Source organism: Neolamprologus brichardi, chromosome 19 (genome assembly GCF_056152115.1).
Source record: "Neolamprologus brichardi isolate AB-2024 chromosome 19, ASM5615211v1, whole genome shotgun sequence".
NCBI lineage: Eukaryota > Metazoa > Chordata > Actinopteri > Cichliformes > Cichlidae > Neolamprologus > Neolamprologus brichardi.
In genome coordinates this window covers 12,222,236-12,242,189 of record NC_142122.1, presented here as the reverse complement: position 1 = coordinate 12,242,189, position 19,954 = coordinate 12,222,236, and the positions used below count along the sequence as shown (strand labels likewise).

Here is a 19,954-nt window from a genome sequence, read left to right as displayed (position 1 = left end):
GTGGTCATTTTTCTTCTGGTGGCATCGCACATGGAAAGGGAAAAACAGTAAAGGGCATCGCTGTCGTTATCGCGCTGATACATATTAAGTCAGCGCTGAAATGAAACATTTGTTTTTTGCTTGATAGTCAACTCCTCTGCAGCTTGATGGAATATTTGAAGCATGAGTGTTTTGTACTCCCAGTCCACTGAGATACATGTTGGCGTTTTGAGGAGTGTCTCAACTAAAAATTCCTCTTGGATGAGTCGAGGTATAACTGACCAGGTCAGATTGACGCTGGTCTAATCAATATTTCTCATGTGAAAAGTTGTTGAAATGGTTCAGTGCTGTTAGTCTGATCCTCCTTATTTGAAGGAAAAACACAAATTATAGCTTTGTGGGGAAAGTTTTCACAGGACACCCCATCATTCAATAGCTTTTATACCATCTTTTAACAGCAAACCTGGCTCGGGGTCATTCACGACCCAATTTCAGGTAAACTTTAGTTGTTGGACATATGGCCTCTTAACTCTAGCATACTTTGGTGTACAGAGTAGTTCAACAAGCCCAGATCACAGGCCTCCACCACCATGCTTGACAGTTTGTACTCTGCATTCTGGTAGAAGACTTTGGTATCCCTTTTCCAGAAGTTTTGTGGTTTCTTCAGATGCAGTTTTGCAAACGTAAGCTGTGTTGCCATGTTTCTCCTGGCAACCCTTTTAAACAAGTAATCTTTGTCTTTTTCTTACTGCCCAAATCATCACCCATTATTACCATGAACGTTAACATTTTCCATCCTAACTGAGGCCTATTGATATTGATGTAGCACTTGGGCTTTTTTAAATTTATTTTTGTCAGTTTCTCTTGGGATGAATTTGTGGGAACATCCGCTTCTGGGAAGATTGCGGCAGGACCTGAATGCTCCAGACGAGCAAGCTGCCGAAACTTCTTGCCTAGCAGACCAAGTGAACATTTTCCCTGAAGTTAAAATGAATTAAACAGAAAAGAAATGCTTTTGTTGCTGGTTGTATAAAAGAGCGAATGATTCAATTATAATAGACTTGAAATCCATAAAACAAGAGTCCTTTGAACTCAGGAAATCACATGATAGGGTGGGGCTAGGTTTCACAATGAGTTCATCTGAAACCTTGGCTGATGGTGACCTACACCCGTTTTCACACCTTGGCTCGTGTGATTAGGTAGAGGATCAATAGGGGGTCCATGTCCCTCTTGGGGGGACACTCCCATAGGGCTTAAATCTGGGACTCTTCACCATTTGACCTTAGAACTGAAGAAGCTTCTCAGATGAGAAGTGAAACGTCTTCAAACAACTTAAAGAAGTCCAGATGCTTTTTTTTTTCTTTCCAAGCTACTTAGACAATGTATTAGAAAGTTAATCTGCAACATCTCCATCCAGACTTAGTACCCCCGTAGCTGTAGTTGAGCCATTTCTGAGTTTGATGCCAAACAACTGATTTTTGTTTCTAATCAGAATCCCCCAAATCTCTTCAAAGCAGCATTTGAGTGAACAAGTAGATTTAGCATATTTTGTAGCCTAACCTGTCTCTGGAGAAATATTTGTGGATTTTTAATTACTGTGCACCATAAATCTAATTTACAGTGTACTGGCATGGATGTAAATCATAACGGCTCAGCCGGGATAATGAAATCAAAACTATCAGACTACCTTCTAAGGGCAAGTGGGAACCTTTTGTACAATTTAGCTGAAATGACGCTAAACATGGTTTTGTAATAAAGATTCTTTGCTTATGACAATTTATGAATAATTGCTAACAAAGGGGGGAAAAAACCCAAACAACTTCCTGTTTCATGCACTGGCTCACCAGCTTCATTCCTCTGATTCCTCTGGTAGAAAGGGCTGTGAGCTGCAGGTTCTGACTTGAACCCTGCGTCACTGTGTTGTACAGAGCTTTCACTAAGAACGCAGCAGAGAATAGCTCAATGGAAATAACTAAAAAGAAGGCATTCTCTCTGTGGGAATCCACACAAAAGACTGCTTTGCATGTCTTTCTTCATGCTGATAAAATAATCACACACGGAAGGTGAATATGCTGGCAAGTATTTATGGAAAACTGTAAAACACCCTGAAGGCTAAAGGAAGAAAGTGATTACATTATGTACAATTTCACAATAGGTTACACACGTTGTTATAAATGGGGAAGGAAAAAGTCCATGAAGGTGTATTTACTTTGTATCAAAAGAGGAAGGTTATAGGATGAAGATGCCTCAGGAACATCTCCATTTGTCCTTGGCTGTCCCTTTCAAGTCTGAGAAAAAGTGACAGAAGGAACAATATCGCCATAACTTCAGTAAATTAGTGGTCATACATTCTTGAAAAAAAAAATAATGAATTGCACAATTTATTAGATATAGAAATTTTTTTTTAAAAAGTGTTAGTGCTACAAATCATCCTGTATGTATATTATGTCAGTGGAAGCACTCCATAATTACACTTGCATATCTTTTAAAGACAATAAAGAGATGTCTGTAGAAAAAAAACCAAAAAAACGAATGGGTGTCACAGAGGCAGTCGAGCTCGAGAGTAGGTTAAAAAAAAACATCAGTCTTATCAGACTGTAGCAAAGTGTATAATATTATTCAGCCTCCAAGGATCGGTTCTTCCATTCAAGGGCAGAACAAAATCTTTGGAATTGAAATTGGACCGATCTCTTCAACTGTCAGTCACTCTTAAGTTTGACTCACAGCATCAATTTCTCAGACAAATCTGAATCTTTCTGCAAGAAATAATTAAGAAAATTTAAAAAAAAAATGAACTCACACAAAACCCACTCATTATAAAACATAAAAAAAACAACTCAATCACATCTTTGCAACATATAAACACAAACTTATAGAGGCCCTGGAGTTTTCATAGCTGTGAAAGTGTTAGGGAGATCTAATAGCAGACTGTGCTCTGCTGCTTTCGTTGTTTTTTCTTCTGTGCACGTTCTTTGATAACGGAGCTGCTGTTATAGAGTGCGAGGGCCGGGCTGGTGAGAGTAGCTGTAGGGTGGTGCGCTCATACTGATCCGCTGTAGCTGTGATTTCTGTGTTCTGAATCTGAAGGCCTCGGTTTACATTCGAGTTGTTCAGTCTCTGGTGTTTGCGGCTCAGAAACTGGAGGGCGCTGCTTGAAGAAATCGGACACATATCGGACCTTTGGGAACAAACACAGTAATAATTATAGGCTATTACGTTGCTTAATAGAAGCGTTAGCATTGCTTACAGCTGACGCTACTGCTTTACACTATAAATGAATAGTTCAGCAGTCAGTCTAAATTATACCTTTTAGATGTTGGGATTCAGCTTCATATTATACCACAGAGTAAAGTCACAAACACACAATTAACAGTTATAGCCTCAAAACGCCAATAGGTGTTCTTTGCAATAGCCAGGTGCTATTCCCAATTACCGAGACTCCACCAAATGTAAGTCACATTTATGGCATGAACCATTGTCATTTGCAGCCAATTCTTACAGGGATGATCATGATGTTATGCAAGCTAAGCTACTTGAACTTTTTCCAGGAAACATCTTTAATGACTTTAAAAAAGTCATTAAAGATGGTTGCAGAAATTTAATTTTAGTTTGGATTTTTTTTCTTCACTTGGTTCTACAATGTCTTAACAAGGTCAAGAGCTCTCGCCTCTCCCTGGCAATCACAATTAACTGCAAGTGGTTGTTCCTCTCTGCCATCATTAAAAGGCTCTGCTGCATTCAGCTGCATTCATTGGACCAGGAGTAGACAACTCCAGGTCTCCAGTGCAGCTGTCCTGCAGGTTTTAGATGTGTCCTTGATCCAACACAGCTGATTCAAATTGCTGAATTACCTCCTCAACATGTCTTGAAGTTATCCAGAGGCCTGATAATGAACTAATCATTTGATTCAGGTGTGTTGACCCAGGGTGAGATCTAAAACCTTCAGGACACTGGCAATCGAGGCCTGGAGTTGCCCACCCCTGCATTGGACTGATCAATACTCAGAACAGTGGGAAAGTCCAAGAAACTCAGTCAAGCTCTAAGAAGTGGGTCCCACTACTTCTTTTCCAACCTGAAAGCTGGCAAAACTCACCAAAATCCCTCATTAGGTCTTTGTACTTGTCAATCTACACCATTTTACTTTAGGAAGAGGCTGCTCAGCCAGCCTTTGGATTCAGAAGTAATGATTCAAAAGTGGAAAAATATGTTTATCTACACTTTAAAAATAGAAGATTTCAGTTTTCACCTTACATAATCGTATAAATGTCCTCAGCTTTAATGATAAACATCAATAAACGTGACGCAGAAAAGCACTCACTGTGAGCACAGCGATGAGAGCGCCCTGCAGCAGTCCCACCACGACGTCGCCCGGGTGGTGTTTGTAGTCCGAGACGCGCGTGTATCCCACATACAGAGAGAACGACACCAGGAAGAACTGGATGGTGGGTCGAACCAGTCTCGTCCATTTCCCCTGCATTCGGGCCTGGACATAGAGCTTAACACACAAAAGTACAGATTTGAATTCAGCTCGAAGGTTGCACACATTAAAGAACCAATTTTTTTGTGTGAAAAAACAAATCAAGATTAAGGTTAAGATCGGAGTCATTTACCTATAGCAAATTTCCTGACTTTCCCCCCTTAAAAAATATTTATACACTTTTTTTAAATCTAAAATTTGTCCCACTTTATCCCCCGCCAAATGCTGATTCCTGTGGAGTTTGAGCAGCTCATAATTCACTCCTGAAAACCCCTAACAGGGATCAAACCATTAAATCTGTCACCTTCCGGCCATTGTGCCACGTGTGGTATAGCAACAATGGTGTTTTGTTGTCTGTGTCGACCACATTCTCTTGTTTGGCTTAGTCATGTGTGTTTTTTTGGTAAACAGCCATTTCAGAGCTGCAGAAAGTCTCACGCTATGAGGACACACTCACCGACAGGAAGATCATGCAGTACATCCCGAAGGACGAGTGTCCGGAGTAGAACGATAACCTAGGGAGCAAAATGGCAGCATTAGTAATGGTTTTCAGTGAATATGAATGGGAACCAGCATTAAAACTAGGCCTACATATCAGTTTGTTTACCATTTAATCTAAGGTAAAACAATCTTAACAGTTTGGGCAATCTGCAGCCTACATTTTTGAATATTTTTATTTCTGGGTATTACGTCCAAACTAAACAAATAAACAGTCATCCAGGAAATGGAAACATGCACGTTGCAGTCTATTTAAATTTAACCTGATAACACCAATAGTATCCACTTCCTCATGTATACATTAGTGTGGACACTCCAACACTCCAGCAGAAACCAAAGAGATATTCGAGTTTTATATTAAAAACTAAATGCAGAAGAATTACAAATGAGAGATTTTCAAATATGAATTTCATGACGTAGCGATATCCTTGTTAATTAGTTTGTAAACGTCAGCTTAGGCTCTTGATTATATTATATTTCACTGACGAGATGAAATTAAACCTGTTATTGCTAATGTTAATAAGATTTTAAACTAAGTTGTCAGTAAGTTGGGGTTTCGAGAGAGAGGCTGCCTCAAACCAGGATGCATCTTGGGATCTTATTCATGAGTGATGGGAAAATGGATTGAGGACTGAAGCGGCCTCAGCAGTAATAAAGAAATAATAAGCTAAGCCGAAAGGCAAAGCTTTCGATTTACCAGTCCATCTGCCAGAATGAAATCCCGGTTATGACTCAAAGAGTAATACAAGCTGCCAAAATGAGTTTCCTCCGTACAGTGGCTGGGCTCAGCCTTAGAAATAGGTTGAGGAGCTCACACATCCAAAGGGATGAAAATTCATGGCATTTTTCAAATCATCCATTTACTTCTAGCTCTTTGCACTGCACTCTATAACAAATCTGATAGGTGTCGTAAAGTGTCCACCTGGATTCAGTCACATTGCGGTGGCTGCCGTTGCACTTGATCTCCAACATGTATCCATTACAGACCACTGGCTTGCACACGTCTATGAAGTTTGGACGAGGACGGCCTATGGTGAACTTTGCCAAGTCAGTCAGCGACTGGCTGATAGCGGCTCCAAACAAGTAGGTGCCCACCACTTTGTAGAGAGCTGACAGGTATTGGTTGAATGGGGAATTGGAGCGCAGGCGATTGGTGTGCACCAGGTAGGCCTCTCCTGTTGTGATCTGTGGAAGGAAGGGGCCAAGATTTATTATTTGGAAAATAAGATTCTTTGCAGATTGCCTGTAGAAAGACACGAGGTTAGTCTTATTTTTCAGTAACTGGGGGCTCAGCCAAATCAGACACATGGGCTTACAATGAGTATGGAGCAGGTGATGGTGACTGCAGCCATCGTCCCATGAGAGATGGTGTCTCTCCTGTAGGGATAACGGATGCTCTGATCATCGCAGTAGATTCCTCTCTGGTAAGGCTTGAACATCAATGTGAGAATGGCTGAGGGTAGAGCCGCTGGAAAAGGTGGGTAAGGGGAGAGAGAGAATACACCTTGAGCTTTGTTTTAAAATTGCAATATGCTTTCTACTGCTCAAAACAGTATTAACTCAAATAATGCAGTGGAGATAGCACTGTTACTTGTTCATTGTATTTACAGTGATTATCTGTAGTCACGTGTGCTGAACTTAAACCACATTTAAGTATTTCCAGTAGTAATGACGCATTTCCTGTTGGGTGCTGCGTGTGGAAAAAGGATAACTTTAAATAATTTCATTTTCCTGATATTGTATTGAGTTTAAGTGTGAAAACTGCTCCAGTGAAAACGTCCTTGCAATTGCAAGAAAGAACAGGAAGTATGAACAGCACACACTCATTTTTATACTGAAATAAATCCCCCATTGTCTGCTGTTGTTCTAAATCTGCACCAGAAATCCAATCACTTTTCTCATCACAAGAGAAGTTTCTCATGTTATTATGATTTCCTGGTGACTTAAGGTCACACAAATGGTTTTCACATTGGCCAGATAAAAGAAAATAGGTGACATCAAAAAGCCATATCAAAAATAAAAAAAATGGAAACTGTGGCTGGTTTGGGGTGATGCATGTTGCTGTAGAGGGGTTTTCATCGAGCTTTTGCAAACCCTTGCAGGGACTGGAAAATTACTACTGTAGTCTTAAAGTGTGACTACACAGTGAAGGTGCAACTCAGGAAACAGCTAAAAACACACTGGCGGACTCATCTTTTGGCTTTGCGCACAAGCGGCGCTACGTGGTAAATGAATTTGTCATCGGTGGCAACGGCTTCACCTCTACAAGTCACGTTTACTCTGTAGAGGAACTGACTGTCACCATGGCAACACACGCGACATCACAGCCGACACCTTTGACACCAGGGCAGCGTTCACAATGTGAGGGGCCTGGGAACTGACGACTGGAGCGGGACACACACTTGCATACCTCAAGACATTCGCACGTGCTCATGCACACCAGCGACAGATATATATGGGTTATTTCAAGCCATGCATACATGTATAAAAGCTATAAAGAGCTGCGAAGGACAAAAAGAAAACTGGTTTCAGCAGTTTCTGTCTGTGCAAACAAGACGAAGAGTGGGGCATCTGCAGGAGGACATAAAGCTGTCTCCTAAATCAGAGCAGGACAATAGTCCACTTTAAAGGCCTAATGTCAGAAACTTTCTACCCCACAACACTTAAATCGTTTTCCTGTTTTCAAGAGCTTCCTGCTGAATATAATAACAGCAAGAGATGGATAAATGGTGTTTGTTTGCTTAAAAACTATTGTATAAATATGGGTTTGGAGCTGCTCTCCACTGACAGATTGCTTCCTTCCTCTACTGTATGGGCCTCACAATTCACATAAGATTACATTAAAAGCACAGATAAACTTTGATGGAAATTATCTAGACTCCCTTCTGCAGCTGTTTGTTGTAGTCTTATTCTTGTTTGGGAGGATGTGTGTCACATCCCGACTACCCCTGTCATACAGTTCTTGAATGTGGCTCCGTTGTGATGATTTTTGTGCATCTTTTATACACATTTCCCCAAAGCATGACAGATTTGGTACTTCCAAAAACTTTAAGATCTTCATTATTTATAAGATTAACCCTGGGATGCACTGATATATGGGCTAATACCAGCCTTGCTGATGGACATTGGTCTGTCTGCAGATAAGAAGGTATTATGTGTTGTTTGATTACTTCAATTATATGTTGGCCAAATGTTCAAGAATTGTGTAATGAAGAGCTGAAAAATTAAAAAAAACAAACAAAAAAAACAGGTAAGATGCTATTGTTCTACTAGTAAACGCATAGTTTGAACAATGTTTGTTCAAACTGGGCTGTGCCTCTTTCAGGGAAAATTACAGTACATCCTTATGGTGCATCACTACTATTATACCATAAAGCTGCTGAACCCTGTTACATGGCACCCCAACGTCCTATCTGTAGCTGTAACTATATACTAAGGTTGCGCAAAATGAGGTACAATTCAGTTTATGATGAAAACACAGACCACAGGGGGCATGTTCTCTACAAGTAAATATGACTTAAAATATACAAATGAAAAGTACACAAAAGGAATTTAAAGAGCAAACACATACAAGTCAAAGTACCTTTTAACCTGCTTATAAAAATATGGGTGAAGATAATTCGAGCATTTAAGTTATGCTTTTTGTGACAAATCTCGAACTCCGCTGCAGTTTAGTAACACAAAAAAACAATTGCAGGTCACTGAAGTGACTGTTTTTGTAGGCCATTTTTAACAACCTAATACTGAATTGCTCATGTCACCATGTACGTTTTGTTCTTCGGTCTATCTCTTTAAACACCTATTGGTCTGCCACGCCTCCTACTTTGTCACCATATAAGGGACACTTTAAGTCTCCCTGACCTAAATAGCCTAACGCCTGATTTGTCATTTGTTACAAGTCTGAACAAGCACCACTAATAATATTTGATGACAAGCAGTTTCCTCATTAAGGAGAAATTATTTTCATGAAAGTTCTCCCTTCGCTCATATTCATTGTTCCTGTAGGTCAAGCATGCTTTCAGCTCCACTTTGAAGTCAAACCAAGCCACTGTTTATTCTGCAGAGCATAAGGATAACATTTAGATAAGAGACTATTTGTTTGACACAAATCTCCAGTGGCTTACGCATTGCCAGGGTGGAGATGTGTTGAGCAATGATCTTTAAAACCACTGGTCAGCTTGCTTAACAGATTTGGTGAGGAAACCCAAGTCAGACTTGCTCCCAGTTGCTGGGGGTGAAACTATTATCTGGACTGGCTCTGTTATTACAGAAGGCCTGACATGTTTTTGTAGGCTTGTGCTGGCAGGGCGGCCTCCCATGCTAGAGTCTAGGTCAAATTTATTCCAAATAAAATTTTTCATGCACCAAAACTACTTGCAAAAGTAAGGCATACTTAAAAGGGATTGTTTAAATAAATTTTTATATTTCTTATTCTTCATTCTGTAAAAGGACATTTCTGGCTTCAAGATCTTAACAACCTTGTGTTTTCTTTCTAGTTATTAATTACATGGTTACTTGTATGGTTTAGCAACCCACATTCTTATCACAAAACTTTAAACCTCAATAAAATAAGCACCAACATTGAGTGCGGTTGTCATCATAGATGGCTTCTCTTGCATTTGAGGTAGGAAATGCTACTCGTAAAATGTGGTTAGAAAAACAATCTCACTAGAAAAATAATCCAAACAGCTGTACTTTTAATGTCTTATTTAAACCGTCTTGAATAACTTGTTGAACCTTCTATAGACGCGAATGCCTTCGGTAGGCGTTTCCTCTGGCTCCCTATTTAACTAGCACGGTGAAAAAGATGAATTGTTGTCCAGTACGCCTATAAAACTCTTTCAATTCATCAGTATGTTTTGCTTGAACATACCTCAAGACAGCACCATGACGTCAGGACTCCAGCCTCTTGATTTACTTGTTGCTTCACCCAACCTCTCCCAAGCTTCAGACTATAGATTACCTCCCTGAATTTTTCCTATAAAATGCCATCAAAGAGCTTGGAAATTCAAGTCATTGATGTTTCCTCAATGACTGCAAGGCACCCCAGCTTTAAGGAAGCAAACTATGCCCACAAACCATGATGCTGCCTCCATCATGCTTCACAGCTGCAAGCCTGAAATGCCTTGCAACACTTTTTTTTTTGTTTTTGGAGTGTTTATCGACTCTTCCAATTATCTATATTAATTTGCAAATTAGTTTTCACTTGCATCATGTTTGCTACATCCTGCATTTGTTTTGTAATTTATTTCTAAAAATAAATAAATAAATAAATAAAAACATTTTGCAATTTTATTTTTTATTTTTTTGTGGGGGAAAGGGGTGGGGGGAGCAAACTCATGTAGAAGTCTCAAAAACCCATGTATCAAATATGATACTCTTGGATTTAAATGGTTAAAGGAATGACAATAATGTTTGTGGTGTCTTTAAATTAACGTAATTATTTTCAACAATTTTCTTAGAGTGGACACGTGAAAAAGGCTTCTGCTTATTACGGAGATTCCTCCAAGTGTTTTATGTTTACTCCTGGGTTCTTTTTCACCTCTTTATGTGCAATTTTGAGATCTTTTCAGGACTCCAAGAGACCCTCCCTTTCAAGGCAACATCTCATTATAGACTGATTTACACTTGGGCCTTATACACTCTTCCGACGGCCAATAAAAAAATGACACCGGTCTTAAGCAGAGTTTCAGTAACTGGTTCCAATCTCATTTCTTTAATTTAACCCCCTCCACTTTCTTGGTACTTGGAAGAGAAATCATTAGTAAAGAGGTTTATACACTTTATGTACTTCCAGTAATCAACAGTATTACCTACTCTGTTCTTACATGCACAGCAAATCTTGAAATCCTGAGTCTTAATTTTATAGCTTAGCTGTATTTGAGGACAAAAATATCTGACTCAGTTCCAACATACATAAAAGGGAGTTATTCCTCCCTACAGTTGCAAAGTGCTTGCTCATAAGAGACTGTCTGACTATTAGGGTTCTCAAGCAAATACCTTACAAATTATATGGTGCTTTCAGATGTTAGTCAAACTTGTTCCCAGTGGGAGCTGGCCTCTATCAAGATTGTTGTTTGTCACTCCTGTTCATAACTTATGGAGAGAATTTTATTGGCATAGTCAAGTGCAGAAGATGCTCCACTTTGGTGGCCCCTGGATCAACTCTCTGGTTTTTGTGTATGATGGTTGGCTTCTTCAGGCAGTGACCTCCAACGTGCACTGGGGTGGTCGTCGTCGATTCTAGCAGTTAATTTAGTAGATGCAGGTTTTAGCTCCTTCTACTTACTTACTTACTACTTTATATAATCAAACATCCCCCATTTAATTTTAGCATAACGCAAACATCTCCCATTTCCAAAAAAAAAAGTTAGCTTTTATGTACAGTTTTGTTGCACTTCAGCAACATATATTTAACAATAAAGTTGCGCTGTCCTAAACATTTTACGCTTTTTTGTTTTTTCTTCAATTTTCCCCCTCCATTCATCTCCATGTTACCCATTTCCCTCTTTATTTTAATGTTTAAACTCAAGTAAACTCACGGTTTTGTTTTTGTTTTGTTTTAATGTGAAAGTAAAACTAAACTGCAAACAAAGCATTTTACTCATAAAATGTACCCAGTTTTGAATGTAAGATCATGAAACGTTGCTATTTTTTGGATTTCTTCTTCCTCCTTTTTTATTTTAAACTAAAGGAAACCATCTGAGTATAGCAGAAAAATGTTATGTGGTCGACTGAAAGTTTGTATCATCCTACTCTGAAATTTTACATGTAGCTGTCGAGTTTTATGTTGTCCATAAACCTTTACAGCTGCAAACACTGTAATAACTGTTCAAATCTCTTTGCTAAAAGAGGTGCACACACACACACACTCCAAGTTTCTGATAACTTTTGCCTTTAGTTTAAAAAAAAAAAAAAAAAAAAAAAATACACCACAGGAGATTCAAAAAAGGAAGAAGAGACAGTATTGTTTTAGGCTTTTATAATCCCTTCTGGCGAGCATGCACCCCGATTCCACTTTGAGAAAATAAACATAATGGAATTTGGGATCAGACGCAAGTACAACTTCCCCTTGACCTCTGACCCAGCAGGAAGGGGAAAATGTTCCTGTTATTCAGCATTCAAGATAAGTGACGGAAATCCATACTGTGGCTCATCTTGAGAACTGAACTACTGAGACATTTGCTGGGAACAGAACCACAAACGGCTAACAGCAACGCATGTGAACATGTATCTGCACATCTCAGCAGATGACTGAGATCTGTGAGCCTGCTGAGTAACCTCATGGTTTGTCAGCTAACAGGGGTTGTGTGGAGGTGATCTTAAAAGCAATATTTAACTTGTTAACTTTTGTTTATATTGGCAAGTTTTTCAAATTCTCATTGCTGTTACTTTTCTCTATGATACATTCCCAAGAAGTCAGCACAGCAAGTGAACAGTGTGAAATCAGCAGTCCAATGCTGTAACATTTTCATGTTTTTATCCATTCTGTCTGCAGTAGTCAGCATTATTCAGTTTTTTTTTTCCTTCATAAACCCGGAATACTGGAATTGCAGAGAAAGTGGATCACTTCCTGTGAGGCTGGGGATTTTCCTGGGAAAGTCCTAGACAACACTGGCTGATAAAAGCTTTATTTTGTAAAAGAAGAAAATAGCAAACTGTGTTTTGAGTTTTAGAGCTGATAAAATTTTGCTTTTGTTACCTTTAGACAGGGTCAGGCTGGACAGTTTTCCCTCATTTCCAGTCTTTGTGTTAAATTAAATCGACTCCAGACTTACTGTCTGCCATGTGATGGATGTATGATACATATTAGCCAAATTCTGATATTGGTCAATATGGCTGATTGATTAATGTTTAATTTGCAACAATGTCAGTGGACATCATTTATCAGTTTTGGGCTGGCTGAATGTTTGAAAAAAGTTTTTCCTGTGCCCAGTCACATTTAAATATTTCAGATATTCTTCAAAGACACAAAAAATATGTACTAGAAGCCAACTGATTTATCAGCAGGCCAATATTATCATCTGCTTTTAGCCATTTTTAACAGCCAATAAATGAAAATGTATTGTAAACATGCAGAAGAGGCATGTGAAACACCCTTCAACATTGCTTAGTTTGTCCACCAGAGGGTGCTCTGCAGCTCCCTGCCAGCCAAAGACCAACAGCAACAGGGTACACAAGTAAATAAATAACCAGGCATAACAATTGCCATGTTATATCTGTTTGCACCTGAAAGACAAAAAAGAAAAAGAAAAAGAAAAAAAAGATATATCGGTGGCTATATCAGAATATTATATTTTTAAAATAACCAAATATTGGTGTCTTAAAAAAAAAAAATCAGTCAGGCTCTTGTATGTGTACCAAATACCAATATTTGAACATATTGATATCAGCCCACAATTTCACAATCGGTGCATTTCTACAAAAGCGGGATTAATCTTCTGATTGAATTCCCAGGAACAGCACATACTGAAACCCTGTAATATATCACTTCATAGGGTTATTTCAAGTGCAATAATGTTGGATCATGTTTTTAGTGGCTTTTTTAGCGTTTTGTTTTGTTTTGTTTTTTCAAATCACCTCTTTTCTTGCTTAAACTTGTCTGTAAAAAGAAGAGTACAGAGCATGAATTAGGCCATTAGATTTCGTTGCCCATAGGTCAAACCTTCATAAGAATCTGGTAATTTTGTCCATTGGTTGTTCTTACCATGCGTTTGATTTACATTACACCTTTTAGTTTAGTTTGCATGATATCCAAGCCAATAGTTTATTAGTTCACATTCATAAAGCTCTCATCTTACAGATCTGTGGCTTTGACCTTTTAATAGAATGCTTACACACACACACACACACACACACACACACAATTCTTCCTTTATGAAACGACCACGGAGGACAATGAAACTACGCACACACAGCCTGTACTATGTATGCCAACACAACAATCATATCTCGCTTCCATTTTCACACAGGAATGTCAGAGAGCAGAGGTCAGCACTTCCCACTTGACTCTGACATGCATTTGGCAGAAGCAGATACAGTGTGTGTGTGTGTATTTTTTGTACACTATATTGTCATATCTTTGTGGGGACCAAAAATTGGAAGTTTACTATACTTGTGGGGACCGGCAGCTCTTATGGGGACAAAATCCATGTCCCCATGAGTTTGAAGGCACGTTGAGACTCAAAATGTGGTTTTAGTGTCAGGGTTAGGCATTCATTTTTGATGGTTAGGGTAAGCGGCTAGGGAAAGCATTATGTCAATTAGATGTCCCCACAAGGATATGAAAACACAACTGTGTGTGTGTCCCATGCATGTCAACAAATTGTCAAAAATGGCATATAAATAACAGCTCTCGAGCCAAACAGCTGTTGTCAGTCACTGGCTGTCATTTCTCGCAATACTGCAGCTCTTCTATGCTTCGGTTCGTAGAAACAAAAAGCACGTATAGTTTCTGTTCCTTATAGCTCACGCTTACAGAATGTAAGTTTGTGTTAAAGGTATCACATGAGCATTTTCAGTTTCATCTGATACATGTAGGTATGAAACCATAAGTCATCGATATAAAAATGAAAAAATCTGCCCTGCCTTTGCGTTGCTTAAAGTCTTATGTGGTAGGGAACTGAATAAGTTTGGGTTTCCAATGGTTTTTGAAAGAAAAGAAAAATACACCCACTGTCAAATGTAAAGTTTTACATACTTGGACATTATGAAAAGAATAATTTAAAAATTGGGTAAAAAAACAAAACCAAACCAAACAAACAAACAAACAAACAAACAAACATGAGACAACAATACATGACTTATATTAGGTGATTACATATTGAACAAAAGCTGAGCTAAAATGCAGAAGCAAAGTTTGAAAAGTGAAGTACACCCCACGTAACTTGTAAAACCACCTTTAGCCATAGTAATGCGAAGTAATCATTTTCTGTATAAATTTTGGTACACTTTTTATTACCACGCTGTTTCTGTTCTTTGAGGTTTTCGAGCAGTCTGTGCATCACTATTTTAAGGTTCCCCACAGTATTTCAGTCTTGTTAAGGTCTGGTCTTTGAAAAAGGAAAAGACTCAAGGTGTTGCAACGGCTCAGTCATTCTGTTGTAGCGTTGCTGCTGTGCCTGGGTCCTGTTGAATGCTCCAGTTTGGGCAAGCCTTTAGTTATCAGATAGATGGCCTCACTCTAGAGTTTCTATAGTGATAGATGGCTCTAGAGTACTTTGCTATGCAGAGGGGTTTATGGTGGACCCAATGACTGAAGGTGCCCAGGTCCTTCTGCTGCAAAACAAACCCAAATAATCACATTTCGATCACCACGTTTGACAGTTTGTATGCTGTCCAGTGTTCTTGGACAAGACTTTGGTTTGCAAAGTTCAGATGCAACTCTGCAAATGTGACCATGTTGGTTTTTTTTGTTTTGCTTCTTTCAAGCATAGAAAAGGTTTCCTTCTGGCAACTCTTCAAAATAAACAATACTCGTTCAGTCTTGTTCTAATTGTACTGTCCTGGATTTTATCATTTGCCTTGCTAACTAGTCTGTAGAGTCTGAGATGGGATTTTTGCCGTCTCTGATCATAGCATGGTCTGGCATTGGGGTGACTTTGCAGGGATGCTGACTCCTGGGAATACTGGGAACCATCTGCGGTGTTTTCCACTTGTGGATTTTCTTTTCACACATAATGGGCTTTAAATTCCACTGCCAATTCATGGACAGCAATAACTACTTTTTTAAATGAACTGCTTTCATCAGCTTCTTGATGCTAAAAGAACCTCTCAGCTGCTGAACGATATGGAGGATATCAGTATGATTCAGCAGATGGGTGGGGGCATTGTTGTTGTTGTAGTAGTAAGAGTCCACCCCCAGCAGGACAGAAGTGTTTGATGATGGGGTAAAGGTGATCACTCTGAACAACTTCGTATTGATTTGAAATGACTTTTCCCTCTAAAAAGGGACAACTAGATGGACCCAGATCATGCTAGCAAAATTCCTCTTCAGCATAACAAAGCAGATCCCCTCACTGTAGGGGGTCAAAAGCTTAGGTTTTCCCCCTTTATTTGCGAACTGACTGGATGTGTATTGATGCATTCAAGCTTCTGAAACAGATTCAGCCTGAAATCAGCAAATGAGTTTTGGTTTTAGAGAGGGGGAAAAAGTGATTAGAACCACCGAAGCAACTTCTAGATAGCTAAAAGCTGCTGGTCAGCAACAGCTGGGATAGCTCTTGCTGTCTTGCTGACGGGCAGCTGGAAAGGCTACAACTCGAGATCCTCTTCATGTACAAACAGTGTTTTAAGTGAGACAACATTACAACAGTTTCACTGATAAAAGCAGTGAGTTCAGGCATTTCCTTCAGATGGATTAGTTTAACTTTGTGGTAAACAGCCAAAACAAAACGTCAGCGAATGGAAGAATGTGGATCCGTTATGATATGTATGTACAGAAGGTTTAATAGAGTGCACGTTCAATTTTTTCCCCCTTGTATTCTGTAAAATACTGTTAAAATGGTGGATGTTTAGTATTCAGTTCAGTATTTTACTCCCCTATCAGTTAATTTGGACATGTACACTATTACACATACGAACACACTTCAAAACCCTCTATAATCAAGTTAATTAAGAGGATGAAACCTTGTCTGTGAAGGTTCTCAGTCATCCAGGTCATCGTAGTCAAAGGAGCTTGCAAAGAAAAGCGTCTGGACTTCTTTAAGTTACTTGAAGACGTTTCACATGAAACCTTATTATAGTAGTTTACACTTGCAGTCACCCGCAGACCAATGGCAGATTACGTAATTTTAAAAACATTTTTGTGTTTTTGAATGGAAGACTGAAGACATGGTGATCAAGTGTTAGTGTTATCTTGATGAACAAACTATCTATTTTTGTTATTGTGAAAACATAAATACAGGCGAGCCGGGGAATCCTATCTTACCGATTATTATTTTAAAACATTGTCTTTCTGGCTCTTTGAGGTCGAATTACACTGATGTTGGAAAGGTTCCCTTCCGTATAAATAAATGCATTTTCTGGTTTGAATCATGTCCCAATGACTACTTGCACGTTAAATGAAGCAGTACAGGGAGGATGAATTATTTGGTGAAAATGCACAAGACAATATCTGACACACACCAATACCTCAACCTAGCTTTAAAGCACGGTGGAGGCAGCATCATGTTTTAGGGCTGTTTTGAATATTGCATAAACACCATTTACAGGTTTCTGTCAATGCAGCAAGAAAATGGTTAAAAAGAAATACATGAATGAATGGGGAACACCAAGTCTGAATGCTGACCTTTACTAAAATGTTCAGGCTTGATTTGAAGGGAGACGTTTTCTCAATAAATCATAGGAATGTTGAACACTGTTTATTTTTTCAGGAGAGTAGTGGGAAGAAAAAAAAATCTTCCTCTTCACTGTGAGAGCCTCACAAGCACCTATGAGGAAATATCTAATTGAGATTGTTTGTAATAAATTAGTTTTTAAAGGTTTACTTATGTTCTGCAGGCTGGACTGTGGTGGGGGATTATTCATTTTGTGTTCAATAAATACATGAGAAGTACAGTCTTTGTGTGTTATTAGTTTAGTCACCACATTTTATATGCATTTAGTTTAGAAGTCCTGGACCGACTGCAGATTTATAACCATGTTTTCATGTGAATTCATAATCACTTTCACAGTCCTGACTAATCATCCTTATACCATGATTAGTCAGCGGGAGAAGGGAAAATGATAAAAACCTTGGTCGGCATTAATCATCATAATTATGACCTGAGAAAGGCTTCATCTGGGATTACACAACAGAATGGTTCAATGTTTTAAAAGTTCATTCTAGATGTTTATAAGATCTTCAGCCAAAGAGAAAAAGACTATGGCGAAATAATGAAATAAGATCCACCAGCTCACCCCACCAGGTTTTTTACAAGGAACTACTTTAAGGCACACGCACGAACACACACACAGGATGCAGAATGGTTATTATCATTATTATCATTCCTCCCTTTCAGCCACCAGATGGGTCCACAATTGGATGTATACATTGAAAAAGCACACACACACAGTTGCTCCCTCATATTTCACTCCAGAAAAATCTACTATCATGAGAATTCAACATCAGTGTCCAGATTTCTTCTTCCACTATGTGGTACAAACTGTCAGGGTGACAAAAATGTGAGAGGTGTGACACCGACAGCTGGAAGATACCAGCTTCATTAATGGATTTGTGCCCTTGTGGTAGATCACAGCAAGTCGCAACAAGCCATTTTGGTTCTAGTCTTTCAAGACTGACATATTCAGTCTCTGGAGCCCACCCTCTTCACATATACACATGAAGACGCAAAAATAAACACACCTTTCAGCAGTTCCCATGACAGGATTTTAACTGTCAGAGAGAGAGAGAGAGAGCGCGATTCAGTGACACTGATCTTTGCTTTTCCTCTTAACCTTAAGTTTTTAAAAAAAGGAGGAACAACCCTGCACTTCTTGGCTGTATGAATGCAATCAAGGGGAGGTAGAGATGTAGAGATGCATACACGCATACACTGACGTGCATGAACTGTCGCCAACTGGCTGACAGTGATATGAGATAGCGTGTGTCCTATTTTAACCCCGATCATTTCAGTGAAGAAATCGGTGCAGTGACACCCAGAGATAAACAGAAGTCCAGGCAGCATTCACACTCAGTCCTGGGAAAGATTCTTGGCTTGTTCGAACAAGGTAGAGACCGATACCGACTCGCACAGTTTAACAGTATTGCATACTTTAAAACCACTGCCAGTCATGGTCCTGATATTTTCCCGAATCCGTGAGTAAAATCTTAAAGGTGCGTTAAAAGTTTCTGTAATCTTGCAGCGACCCATGAAGCAACATGTGGGTAATCTACCGGAGATATATAAATCAGACCTGTGCGTACGGTTGTGCAATCCCCTGTGCGTCACTTTGAAGGCCATTCTACTTTTAATGTGGACTTACTATGCTGTTGTTCCGTCCGTACAAAAATCACCAGTGAACATTAAACCACAGCCAATAACCTACGTCCAGAAACTAATCATGTTTTTAGCCATATTGTCAGGAGGAGGAGGGCAGAACGGGGGTTTTCACTTACCAGCAAAGACGCACAGAATATCCACCGCAACCAGAATCAGTTTCTTCCCATGTTCTGCCATGCTTCTTCAGACGGCTCGCCACTTTTATAAATAATAAATAAAAACCGCGTTTGGGGGAAAAAAAGAAAAGAAAAAGCAGGCAGGAAGGTTGTAAACTGAACACCTGGAGAAACTGTGGACAAAGTACTAACAGGAAAGAATAACCTGCTCGCTCTTCCGCCTCCAGTGATCCTTACCTGCCCGCCTCCCTTTATGCCTGTCTATCTGTCCGTCTGTCTTTCTATACACTTCGCGGTTGGCAGGTAAGTCGCAGAGGAAGCACGTTTTGGTTTAGCCTGCCTTTTTTACGCACGGGGGGCGCGTCTGTCTTTACAGAAAAAAGGAGAAAGCTAACAGATCATTTATCGTCCCAAAACGCTTGATGTTGAAAAAAGGGAAATTCCCCGACTTTCTCTCTGCTTTTCCTTTCTCTGCTTAGTTTGCAAGGTAATTAAAAGTTCAGCAATGTTTTCTCCAGTGCTGAGACTTCTTTGGGGGGGGGGGGGGGGGGGGGGGGGGGGGGGGTAAAATCACGACACCCTATTATTTTTCCAAACTAGTAATAAAGAGTGAAGCGATTTCACCCAACTTTGGCCTGGTTTCGCACTAACAGAGAGTCACTTAGTATACCACATTTGCCGAGGATTTGTGACCTGCTGACGCACAGTTGTAAGGGAATCAACGCATTTCTTTTAAATTTATTTTATTTTTCGCTTAAAATGAGTGGCAAACACTAGGTGCTGTAAACGAAGTTGGACAACGATGGACGGTTGGCCCAAACATGGCCTACACGTGCAGTTTTCTATAGGTTAAATTACATTTATACTAAACTCAAGGTGGGTCTGGCTACCGGAACACAGAC

At 39.5% G+C, this 19,954-nt stretch overlaps 1 protein-coding gene across 2 annotated transcripts; it reads right to left on the bottom strand.

The window, feature by feature from the left end:
• Positions 1–2,049: 2,049 nt before the first annotated feature.
• On the bottom strand, positions 2,050–19,403 carry plpp2a (phospholipid phosphatase 2a). 2 transcript variants are annotated; one of them, XM_006798363.3, is made up of 7 exons: positions 19,290–19,403; positions 19,053–19,134; positions 6,271–6,422; positions 5,877–6,139; positions 4,914–4,971; positions 4,298–4,474; positions 2,050–3,157 (listed from the first exon to the last, which is right to left on the bottom strand). In XM_006798363.3, exons 2-7 carry the CDS (start codon positions 19,111–19,113, stop codon positions 3,020–3,022), a joined length of 849 nt encoding a protein of 282 aa, XP_006798426.1. In that variant the 5' UTR covers positions 19,114–19,134; positions 19,290–19,403; the 3' UTR covers positions 2,050–3,019. The 2 variants fall into 2 exon arrangements, with proteins under 2 accessions (XP_006798426.1, XP_087689156.1); XM_087833030.1 differs by having other exon boundaries at positions 19,053–19,402.
• Between the last annotated feature and the right edge of the window lie 551 nt (positions 19,404–19,954).